The 12052-nt window shown below is 46.6% G+C and overlaps 1 protein-coding gene across 1 annotated transcript in view; it reads left to right on the top strand.

The window, feature by feature from the left end:
* The window catches only part of NCOA6 (nuclear receptor coactivator 6), a 44214-nt gene that overhangs the window by 22793 nt on the left and 9369 nt on the right, over positions 1 to 12052 (top strand). The window contains exons 10-12 of the mRNA XM_032127408.1: positions 471 to 1590; positions 7313 to 7434; positions 8323 to 11313. Coding sequence (XP_031983299.1) covers positions 471 to 1590; positions 7313 to 7434; positions 8323 to 11313 — 4233 coding nt within the window. The remainder of the gene's footprint in view (positions 1 to 470; positions 1591 to 7312; positions 7435 to 8322; positions 11314 to 12052) is intronic.

Below are 12052 nucleotides of genomic sequence, written 5' to 3'. Positions count from 1 at the left end.
ATGTCTCAATTTAACAATTCAATTATTAGTCCTTTGGCTGGATTATGGATACCCTGATGATGTCATTTCATTAGTACTCTGTGTGCATTTATTCTTTAACCCATTATAAAGTAACCTCAGGGTTTGAAGCTCATTTTGGTTAGGAATTACTCTGCTGAGTTAGGTGACATTATGGAAGGTTTTCAAACCTAGGTGCAGATAACAACTGAAATTAAGTTTCTGTTCTGTCTTCTGCAGAGGGATACAGGGGAAATACCAGCCCAAGTGTTTATTTTGAGGTGTATGATGTTCTGTTTTGACAACTAACACGTGTCTGTAGCATCAAACTCTGCATCCCAGGACTGCAAATATATGAGATACACCAGTTTATTGGAAAAGGGACTTTTGGAGTACTCAACAGTTAAAGGTGTGAAAACTCTTACACCAATCCAGTTAGTGTCTTACTGGTATTTTCTTTTTATTTTCTTAAGGTGGCCAAGGATCTGGACCTCCTCAAACTCAGATGCAAGCAGCACATGGCCCAGCAAATATGATGCAGACCAATCTAATGGGACTTCATGGAAATATGAACACCCAGCAGGCTGGTGCTAGTGGGGTACCACAGGTTAACATGGGCAACATGCAGGGACAGCCTCAGCAAGGACCACAGTCCCAGCTTATGGGGATGCATCAGCAAATCGTGTCCTCTCAAGGACAGATGGTGAACATTCAGGCTCAGGGATCGCTGAACCCTCAAAACCAGATGATACTTTCTCGAACTCAGCTCATGCCACAAGGCCAAATGATGGTGACACCTCAAAACCAAAATCTTGGTCCCTCTCCCCAAAGGATGACCCCACCCAAACAGATGATTCCCCAGCAGGGACAGCAGATGATGTCCACACACAATCAGATGATGGGACCTCAGGGCCAGGTCTTGCTACAGCAAAACTCAATGATGGAACAGATGATGACCACTCAGATGCAAGGAAATAAACAGCCTTTTAATACCCAAAACCAGTCCAATGTTATGACGGGGCCAGCTCAACTGATGAGAGGACCAACCCCAAACATGCAAGGAAACATGGTGCAGTTCACTGGGCAGATGATGGCACAGCAAGGCCCCGTGAATGGGAATCCTTCTCAGGTGATGGGAATTCAAGGGCAAGTTTTAAGACCCACTGGACCTGGTCCTCACATCTCTCAGCAACTTGGGGATACTGCTACCACAGCAAACAACGATGGGAACTTGACACAGATGTTACCTGAGGTTCCTGTGCAGCAGCCAAACATGGTGCCTTCTCATATGCAAGGAATGCAAGGAAACAACAATGCTTCAGGGAGTCATTTCTCTGGCCATGGGCTGCCTTTCAGTACGGGGTTTAGTGGAACTCCCAATGGGAATCAGGTTTCCTGTGGGCAGAATCCTGTGTTTCCTGTCAATAAAGATGTGACGCTCACAAGTCCACTCTTGGTTAACCTTCTCCAGAGCGATATCTCAGCAGGGCACTTTGGTGTGAACAACAAACAGAATAACCAGAATGCCAGCAAGCCAAAGAAGAAGAAGCCTCCAAGGAAGAAGAAAAATAATCAACAGCTAGAACAAACAACGTAGGTTTAATATTACAGTGTTTTTTATAAGGGGCATGAAGAAACTCCACAGGCACCTTGTCAATATTTTATCAGCAAGTAATGGGTGAGAAAGGACCTGTATTTAATTCATGTTGTAGCAGTTTCTCTCAAGAGTCTGTCATTGGAATGTTGTTCAAGATTAAAAATAACATGCAAATATCCAAACTCAGTTATAAACCAAATTTTACCAGCACTGTTCCTTACCTTTACTGGGTGAAGGAAGTTTAGCATGCAGCCCCTGGTGCCACAGCCCTTGGAAGAGGAGGCTGCCTTTTTTAAGCAGCCTGACAGCCACGATCAAAGGGTGGGAAGTATGTTCAGAAGAACTAGAAGCCTCTATATAACATGTGCAGGACAGATTTTGGGGGCTTGTTTCCTGAATTATGTGCATATTCTGACACATTTCTGCCTGGAATTGAGCTGGACTTCTCTCTTAGTTGAGGCTACAGCTAGAATTTAGAGGGAGGAATCTGGTACTTTCTGGGTATGAGATTAACAAATCCAAGCAATGTTGGTCTTCCTGGCCTAGCAGAGATTAGGAAGGGAAAAAACCCCCACAGCTCTTGAGAGGGAGGAGGCCAATGGAAAAGATTGAAAGATAATCAATGAGTGTGCCTTTTTAGTGAAAAGACAAGATTGCAGAATCTCTTCTTCCTTCTTTGGCCAGCATGTTCTTTCTTGGCCAGCTGTCCTGTAACCATTTGCCATTGACAGCCCACTGTCACCCAGCACAGCGTGGTAGCTGCTGCTGCTGTGCTTTTATTCAGCTCAAATGGTAGATTTGAGAAGGCAGATATGCTTTATCTAATTATCCTGATGCTGTAGATGAGCACATGGGGCATTAACAGAAATCCACCTGATGGTACTTTGGGAGATTGTTTTCAATCAAGAAAAAATGGGGGAAATGAAAAAACTTTGCACAGAAAATTATAACACAGAAATATCCAAATATCAAAATTAAATTCTTAAAACCAAACAAAAAGGTGGCAATAGCACATTAAGCTCCTGGTGTGGCTCTGGTTCCACCAGTCTGGCCCCTTTGAATAATCATTATGTCCTTAACCTGAAGTTTATGCTGCCTTTCCTAGGGACACATGTTCAGTTCAGTGCAAAGAGAAGATGGCATCAAGTACTAAGCAACTGTTCAATATTTCAATTTTCCCTTGGTTATTCAATGTGTAGCCCCAGCCTGCATTTTCTGCACAGTGTCAAGATTCCTTCGTGAAGGTGGAATTAATAATTTCATGGACCTTTTAATTGTGGACTGAAAAACTCACATCATCTATAGCAAGTGATCTTTTGTGACAATCATTAATTGGCTTAACTAGTACAAAAATAAAATGCAGAAATGCTGTAAGGTAAAGCAAAGCATGCTAATTTAGTAGGTCTTGGAGAAAAGCTTTTCAAGCCTCTCCTGTATAGTTGTATACAGTCATGGTATGGCTTGTCAGGTCCTCACTGCTGCTGTGTGATCTCAGATTACAGCTGGAGGAGCACCCAGTCTGTGGCCAGATGTGGAAACCTGGGTAAAGTAACTTGGCCAGAACCAAGTGTGTGGCCAGTCTGCAGCTTTGGGGTGACTTAGAAACCTAACACAGACACCAGCTCCTCCAGTGCAAATAGATTCCAATAAAACAATGATAACCACTGCTGTAGCAAGTGCCTTGCTGTGGAAGTGACAGAGGATTCAGAGGGAGCAGCTGAGTTGGTACCACCTTCTGAAAAAAAAAAATCCACTAATCATTAAAGAAAACTCTTCTTAGGATTTTGTTTTCATTGGTCTTACTGATGAGCACTCGGCCTCAGTGTGGCCTGGGAATATCAATAAATGGGTCTATAAAGCTCTTCCTCTGAGCTTGCAAAGCCTCACAAGACTATTTGCTTATTAAAAAGTTTTCACAGTAGAAGAAGTCTCAATTACAGCTTTTCTAATGAGCTCTGACAGCTCAATTCCAGCTCCTAAATAAGGCTTTGAATCAGATTTCGGTGTAATTAACAAGGGAACCAGAATGTTGTTCTGATATGGATGAACATTTTGGTTCTACACGGACTATATCAATACTTGACCCTTGCAGAAGCACTAAGAAGAGAGCTGTTCTTACAAAAGTTCCTGAGTATTCTCCAGCAAAAAGAGGGAGAGTGCAGTGCAAGCTGCTGTAACACCTTCCTGCCTCCCTCACTCTCAGCTTCCCTCACATCGTTGGGCAAGCTCAGCATTTTCCTGCCTTGGAACTGGCAGGAATTAAATCCGATTTGGATCACTTTCTCTTGCATCAGAAGCAAATATGATGCTTTTCATCTCAGCTTCCTCTCTGTCATTCTTCCTCAGAAATGTTAGAATTCAGAGCAGCAAGCCTTGTGTGGAAATGCAGCTAATTTGATAAAGACACTAAAAAGAAATAATTTCTGAGAAATAATAACAGTAACAAAAGTACAATTAGTAATATGGATTGCAGACTGAGTCGTGTTGGAATGTAAATAGGCTAAGTGAGCTATTGAAAGAGTTTATTCAGCTGAGTCTAAAATAATTTCAAGGGTTTGCTTAATTGAGCAACTTTGCATTGGAATGAAACCCAGGTCATTTTGGTTGTTTAAAAGCATTTGCATCTGTATGCTGAACCTGAAGACTGTGGGTAATGGGATGTAAACTGAGGAGCAGGATGCTAGCTGGAATGGGATTGTGGATAAAACAGGTTGGTTAATTCTATTAAATCCATGCACAAACAAGCAGTTGTTTAATATTCCCCTGTGCACAGACTATGAACACCCTGTGCACTGGTAGAACAGAAATAATCCACTGTGGAAGGTCATTCCCAGTGCTGCCATTCAGGTTTGCAGTGCCCAGTGCAGGTGGTGGCAGCACTGCAGGACAAAGAGGCTTTTCCCAGACAGACTCGGAGGGTTTCACTGCAGGTCGGGGGGTGCCCGTCCCCTGGCAGAGCTGGGAAATGCCCTCACCCAGCAGCAGGGGAGGAGCCTCTGTTCCACCAGAGCTGCTGCTCCTGGGCCAGGCTGGCTCTGCCACACCTGGCATTTTAGGTTTGCTCTCCTGATGGCACAGCTGCCACCTTCTTTGGCTTGGTTGGTTTGGGTTTTCCTGGAGTTCTCTCTCTGCTCTGATGAGAGATTTGTATCTGAAGGTTGTACTTCAGAGCACAGCTGGTGGAGCAGAGGTCCTGCTCATGACAATCCAGACTGTACCTGGGGTGCAGTTACTTTTATATATTTTTTTACCTCTAGAGCAATAGAAAAGAAGAATAAACATGGAATATTTTGTCCCTCACACAAACATCTTGTTATTCATATTCTGATTTTTTTTCACCAGTGGTGGTTGCTAAACATGCCCAGTGAATTTCAGCTGCGTTTGAGATTCAGTTGATGTTTAAATTTCCCAGCAGTGATGGAAGCAGCCTTTCCTGCCATAGCTGCTCTTCACTGGCAAACCAAGTTCGGGTCTGTTCTGCCAGATTTGCACAGACCCACCTGGCAGGAGATGTTTGCTGAGGATCCACTGTGCACCAGGTTTGTTCTCTGCGTTAAACCTGTCTGTGCAGTGATGCTGTGTATCAGCTTTGAGCTGAACTTTAACTGTAGCATTTTTAATCTCCCACCATTTTAAATAAATAGCAAATTGACACATCTGAGATTACATTCACAATTTTAGGCATTCTTTCAGTTCGCATGGCTGGCACCTGCACAAAAGGCTGCAGCTCCTCTGGGTGATTTTGCTGCCAGAATTTTTGTTCATTTGTGACTGTTAATATAATGCTCTGGGGCATATCTCTGCATTTTGCCAGTTTTCATCAAATTCATTGGTGGAGGCATGTAAGCCTACCCCACCTGCATCACAAAAATTGGTGGTGTGCTGGGTTAGACACAGCATTGCACTCCAGGTGCTTTCCTTGGCAGTACTTGCCCTCAGCAGCAGTGGCTGGAAGTTTTGTGTTTGCCCTATTTTCACCTTTCTTCTCTCTTGGTGTATGTTCTCCCCCGTTTTGACCCACAAAAATTCAGGGATTTCCAGTCACATGCTGCTTTTTGAACATTGATTAGGTAGCATTAGGACAGGCCAGGGTGTCTCCATGGGTGTCTACAGCTTTGGGTCAACTGTACAGATGCCAGAAACTTATTCTCAAGTAAATTGAAATAGGACAGATCTCCCCACCTTTATGTATTTCAAATTCTTATTTTGCTGAAAATGTTACTTTTGTCCATGGCACTTCTGCATGATTCTGCCTCTTTTTATTGGCAGTGTACTTTTTTTGATGTCTTTAATTTTAGCTTAGAGCTTTTCTTACATAGATCCTCCCATAACCTTCATGAAGGTGATAAGCAGTTTAGTTCTTCTACTCTTGATCCCTCTGTTTTACATCCTCTGACCATATATATTGATAGCCATAGAAACTTGGGGTTTTTTCTGAGTCTGCAAAAGCTGTCTTGATTTAGTGGAAGTATTGGGCATTGAGTCTGAACAATTTTTAATTGTCCTAGAGAGTCTCCTGCAGCATCAGATTGCTCAGGAGAAGGACTTGGGGGAGCTGGTGGGTGACAAACTGAATGTGACCCAGCAATGTGCCCTCACAGCCTCGAGTCCTGGGCTGACCCCAGAGTGTGAGCAGCAGGTCCAGGGGGATTCTGCCCCTCTGCCCTGCTCAGGTGAGACCCCACCTGCAGAGCTGCCCCAGCCCCGAGGGACAAGAAGGACACTCCTCTGGAAAGAGTCCAGAGGAGGCCCCGGAGCTGCTCCAAGGGCTGGAGCCCCTCTGCTCTGGAGCCAGGCTGAGAGAGCTGGGGGTGCTCACCTGGGGAAGAGAAGGCTCTGGGGGCACCTTAGAGCCCCTTGCAGGGCCTAAAGGAGCTCCAGGAGAGCTGGAGAGGGACTGGGGACAAGGGCTGGAGGGACAGATCAAGGGGGAATGGCTTCCCACTGCCAGAGGGCAGGGATGGATGGGAGATTGGGAAGGAATTGTTCCCTGGGAGGGTGGGGAGGCCCTGGCACAGGGTGCCCAGAGCAGCTGTGGCTGCCCCTGGATCCCTGGAAGTGTCCAAGGCCAGGTTGGACAGGGCTTGGAGCAACCTGGCATAGTGGAAGGTGTCCCTGCCCGTGGCAGGGGCTGGAATGAGATGAGCCTTAAGGTCCCTTCCAACCCAGACCAGCATGGGATCACTTACAGAGCCCCGGTACCACCCAGGTCTGTGCTCTGGAGGGTGACTGCAGTGCCTGACACGTCAGTGCAGTTGTGCTGTGATGTTATCAGAGGTCTTAGATACCCTGAGTGAGTCACTTCTGGGTGCAGTACTGGAAGAAAAGGTGCTACCATTAAAACAAATCAAAAATGCATCTACCCATGGCACTTGCTTATCCACAGAGATGTCATAGGGAAGCCTGTTTAGCTGAAATATGTGTAGCTCTATCATTTGCAACATAGTTATAAAGCTCAGATTCACAGTAGAAATAAATGTTTCAGATCAACAGAGCACCAGGCAACTTGTTTCCTTTTCAGTAGTCCTTAAGGTAGTGACTATACGCAGACCTGGTGTGTGTGTTCCAGTCTGGCAAGTTACCTCAGAGGCATTTCAGTGGGTTATTCAAGGTCTGTGGAGAGTGCTAGGAATTAATTACTGGAGTACTTGGTTATAGAAGCAGAAATCAAACACTGATGTAGGGGCTGGATCTTAATTGTGATTATTTTTCTTTCAGTTCTTCAGAATCACGTCCAGCTGGCCTGGAGGAGAGTGATCAGTCGTCGATGTCTGGAGACCAAGGAATGAATTTAGATAAGTCAGGCCCTAAACTCTCAGATTTTGCAAGTAGGCCACCAGGTAGAAGGATTTTTCTGTGATTATCTGAATGTAATAACTGTAGGAGAGCTTTTAACTGATCTTTGTGACAGTTGTATTTTATTTATGCTATCACACATTCAAGTTCAAACTTTTTTTCCTCCTAGTAAGTAACTGGTGCCATTGTTTAAGTGTTTTCTTTGGGTTAGCTCAAAATGAAGAGGTGGCCCCATTCTCAGGTATCATCCTGAGGTATCATACTGAGTACTGTAGAGTTATTCAGTAGTAACATAACTGATAAAAAAATGTTGTGTTTCTAGCTGTAGCACAGACTGATGTCTTAAAAATTTAGCATTGACCAATAGCTGATTTTTGAGAAGAAATAGGGGTTGTAGTTGGAATGATCCTTTGCGTGTAGAGAGGATTAAATCTAAAGTCTGCAATAAGATTTATATTATAAACCACACGGGGGGTCCTTAGCATGTTTTTGGCTGAGTAATGCATGGCAAATGCTACTTTGTACTCCAGAAAATGTCAGGTCTGTAGCAGGTGTGCTGCAAGGCTGTCAAACTGAAGTTTGTTTTAAGGAGTAATAATTAGTGGAAGTCCAGCTCCATGTTTGTCAGTGAAAGGAAGCCCGTGGGCTGTTGCAGAGACTTCTCAGCTGGTGTGAACCTGGGTTAGTAGCTGATACAATACACTAAGAGATCTCCAGTTAAATCTCATGCAAGTCATACATGAAGTAAAACTATTTCTATGAATTAAGTAAAATCTTCGACTTTGTTTGTAAAGCCTGTTTTGTTAATGTGGCTCCCATCCAAGATAAACAGGCTCCAGGCTGTACTTTCTATCCAATCCTGTTTGTTAGAGAAATTCTGCTTCCTCTGATCTTTGGTTGGTTTTAATGAATGTGTCATCCTGTTGCCTTAGGTTATCCATCTCAGACGGTGGAGCAGAGGCCACTTCAGCAGATGCCACCTCAGCTCATGCCACACACGCAGCAGCCCCAGCCCCAGCAGCAGCAGCAGCCCCAGACAGCCCCCCAGCAAGGCCAGGCACCCCCCCAGACCCCACAGCAGCAGCAGATGATGATGATGCTGATGATGCAGCAGGATCCCAAATCAGTCAGGCTGCCTGTGCCCCAGGGGGTTCACCCCCCCAGGGGGCCCCTGAACCCAGATGCTCAGCGGATGCCGATGCAGCAGAGCGGGAACATGCCGGTGATGGTAAACCTCCAGGGGCCTGGGCCGGTGCCTCCATCTCCTGACAAACAGAGACTGGCCCTGCCGGGCAATCCTCCTCTGGGAAACAATGCCAGGAAAATGGCTTATCCAGATAATGTACAGAATCCTTCCAGCTCACCCCTCAGAGAGGTGTCATCAGTACCCTCTCTTCCAGAAGGAGGTGGAGCTGAGGGCCCTCCGACATCAGGAGCTCAGAATAATTTGACATCTCATTTAGTAGTTTCACAGAACCAGTTAATGATGACAGGACCCAAGCCTGGACCATCCCCACTTTCAGCTGCCCAAGGTGCAAGTCCCCAGCAGCAGTCTAGTTCTCTGTCTAGTGCTCTTACACACCATTTTCCCAATGTTGCTGCCCCATCACAAACTTCAAGGCCTAAAACCCCAAACAGAGCAAGCCCAAGGCCGTATTACCCTCAGACTCCTAATAACCGTCCACCCAGCACAGAACCCTCAGAAATTAGCCTGTCTCCAGAGAGGCTCAACGCTTCTATAGCTGGCCTGTTCCCTCCCCAGATCAATATTCCTTTACCTCCCAGGCCTAGCCTCAACAGAGGATTTGATCAGCAGGGTCTGAATCCCACTACTTTAAAGGCCATTGGACAAGCCCCATCAAATCTCACAATTAACAATCAGTCCAGTTTTACTGCCTCACAGTCACACAAATTGGAAGGTGTGGTCATCAATTCAGGCAAACAAACCAACACTGGAGGAACAAAGAGAGCAAGTCCAAGCAATAGTAGAAGGTCCAGTCCTGGATCCAGTAGGAAAACTACGCCAAGCCCTGGCAGACAGAATTCAAAAGCAGCTAAATTATCATTGACAACTCAGCAGAATCCATCTCTCTTGCAGAACATGGAATTACAAAGAAATATGATGGCTGGTCCCTCTTCTTTGCCAACACCTGTGACTACAAGTTTTCAAAATAATTCCATTTTGAGTAACCAGAATCCTGCAGTTTCTGTACCTGCTGTGACTGGCATTCCTGAAGACAATAAGGAGAGCCTTAGTGTGCCTCAAGATACTGAGAGTCAAAGTGCACAAGGTGTCCAAGGTAGCAAAGACCAGCCCAGTATGGAACTGAAAGGTGTCCCTACTCCAGATATGAAAGTGCTGGTTCCTGAAGAGCAGGCAAAAAAAGATGGGCAAGCCTTAGACAGCAGTAAGCTCCCAGTCATGGAGGAAAGTAAAACCATGGTATCTCCAGCTATGAGGGAGGCACCAACTTCTCTAAGTCAACTTCTTGACAATTCTGGAGCTCCTAATGTGACCATTAAGCCCCCTGGGCTGACAGGTCTTGAAATGGCACCGATAGTCCCCACTGGTGAGGAGCTAAAGAAGATAGCTGTCATTCCTCCACTGCAGGATTCATCCTTGAGCAAGGAGCCATCTAATTCACTTAGCCTGCCTCAAAATAATGAGCCCTGTCCAAATCCAGGGCACCAGGAACTGGGAGAAGTGAACTCAAGCGTGGCACAGAATGTTCCTCCAGTAATGCAGAGGCCTGTCAGCTCTTCTTCTATTTCAGGTCCTTTACCCCCCAACCAGATAACAGTTTTTGTGACTTCCAACCCTATTACATCTGCTGCTAATACATCAGCTCCGTTGCCATCCCACTTGCAATCTGCATTAGTGTCCACTGTTGTCACCATGCCCAATGTGGGGAGCAAAGTGATGGTTTCGGAAGGACAGTCCGCGGTTCAGTCCAGCGCCCGGCCGCAGTTCATCACACCTGTGTTCATAAACTCATCCTCAATCATCCAGGTGATGAAGGGCTCTCAGTCCAGCACGATTCCAGCAGCCCCCATGACTTCTAACTCAAGCCTGATGCCTCAGTCGGTCGCGGTTGTTGGTCCTTTGCATATCCCACAGAATATCAAGTTCTCCTCCGGGCCCGCTCCTCCCAGCACCTCATCCACCAGTCCTGTGTCCAGTATTCCCACCAGCAGATCACTCGTTCTGAATCCCTTGGCATCTCCTGTCCAACTGCCTTCTTCTGCTCCAACTCCCTCCAGTGTTCCTTCACACCTTCCTGCTCAGCAAGCCAAGGACTTCAGCCCGGAGGAGCCTTCCCAAGGTGCAGGGTCGGGTGAGCAGTGCCCTGTGCCAGCAGCCCAGTCGGGACCTGTTGTTTCCCCTCTGCTTACAAGCAGCCCGGGATCTGGGAACAGGCGCAGTCCTGTTTCATCCAGCAAGGGAAAGGGAAAAGTAGACAAGATTGGCCAACTCCTGCTGACTAAAGCGTGCAAGAAGGTCACTGGCTCCCTGGAGAAAGGGGAAGAGCAGTATGCTTTGGATGGAGAAACAGACGGTCAGGGACTAGAAACCTCGCTCCCAAATAGTTTGGGAACAGAGCAACCACCAGCAGAACTCGATAACAAAAGCGGGACACCTCCAGCACCCAGTGTTACAAAACAGAGCACTTCTGCGCCCGGCAGCTCGAGCCTCAGCCCCGCGGCGGCCGCTCCCTCCTGCGCGTCCCCGGGCGCGCCCCCGAGCGCTCCCGCCCCCGGCGCGCTCCCGGCCGCAGCCCCCCCGGCCGGAGCCCCCCCGGCAGCCGCGGAGCCCGCGGGCCCCAGCGCCAGCAGCGGCAGCCCCGGCGGGGGCCCGGAGCAGAGCGGGAGCGCCGCGGCCGAGGAGAAGCCCGCAGCACCCCCGGAGCTGCTGCAGAGCGCAGGTGAGTGCGGGGCTGCGCGGGGCTCGGGGGGAGCGAGCTGGCTGCGGGACATCCCGGGGGCTGCTCTCCGCGAACACCAGAAAATATAGGCTCTGCTGCCCAGGCTGCCAGCTGCTTGTTTCTAACAGCTGGGTGATACGCAGGCTTGTATTCACCAAGATTTGAGTTCAGATGTTTTATTTCGCTTTCCGTTTACTGCTTCAGTGGGGTGTTTGTCATGAACAGATGATTCAGTAACTTCATGTAACTGTTGGAAGCAAGGAGGAAAAGCGGATGTATCAGTAATGACAAGTGCTTAGGGTGCCTTTTGTACTGGTAGATACACTGGGATTCTGCTTTGGCCTTGCCATAGACTTTTGATTTTGTAAATTATTTCAATTTATTGACTTAATTATGATATTTTGAATTAATCCTAATAATGCTATTTCCCTCTCTGAATAAGCTTCACCCTCTAGGGAAATTGCTGAATAACTTCCAGAACAGAAGGAAAAAACAACCCACACCATGCCTTTTTGTCTAGGGAAGAACTTAAATGCTCATTTCAGAGAAATTAAGGAAAAGGTTAACTGCATTCAATTTGAAAACATAAGATACCTTTACACCTGAGCTTTGCTGTTTTAATTTGAGCACCTGACAGACTCTATATATTACATTGATGCTATTTCTTGATGTCATTTTTAATTTATTGAATCTGGTGTGGACATAAACCTATCACTCTTGAAGTGAGCTGAGTGTTGTG

The sequence above is a fragment of the Corvus moneduloides genome, chromosome 17 (assembly GCF_009650955.1).
Source record: "Corvus moneduloides isolate bCorMon1 chromosome 17, bCorMon1.pri, whole genome shotgun sequence".
NCBI classification, from domain to species: domain Eukaryota; kingdom Metazoa; phylum Chordata; class Aves; order Passeriformes; family Corvidae; genus Corvus; species Corvus moneduloides.
Note: the sequence above shows the minus strand (reverse complement) of the source record. Positions and strands in the feature narration are given on the sequence as shown.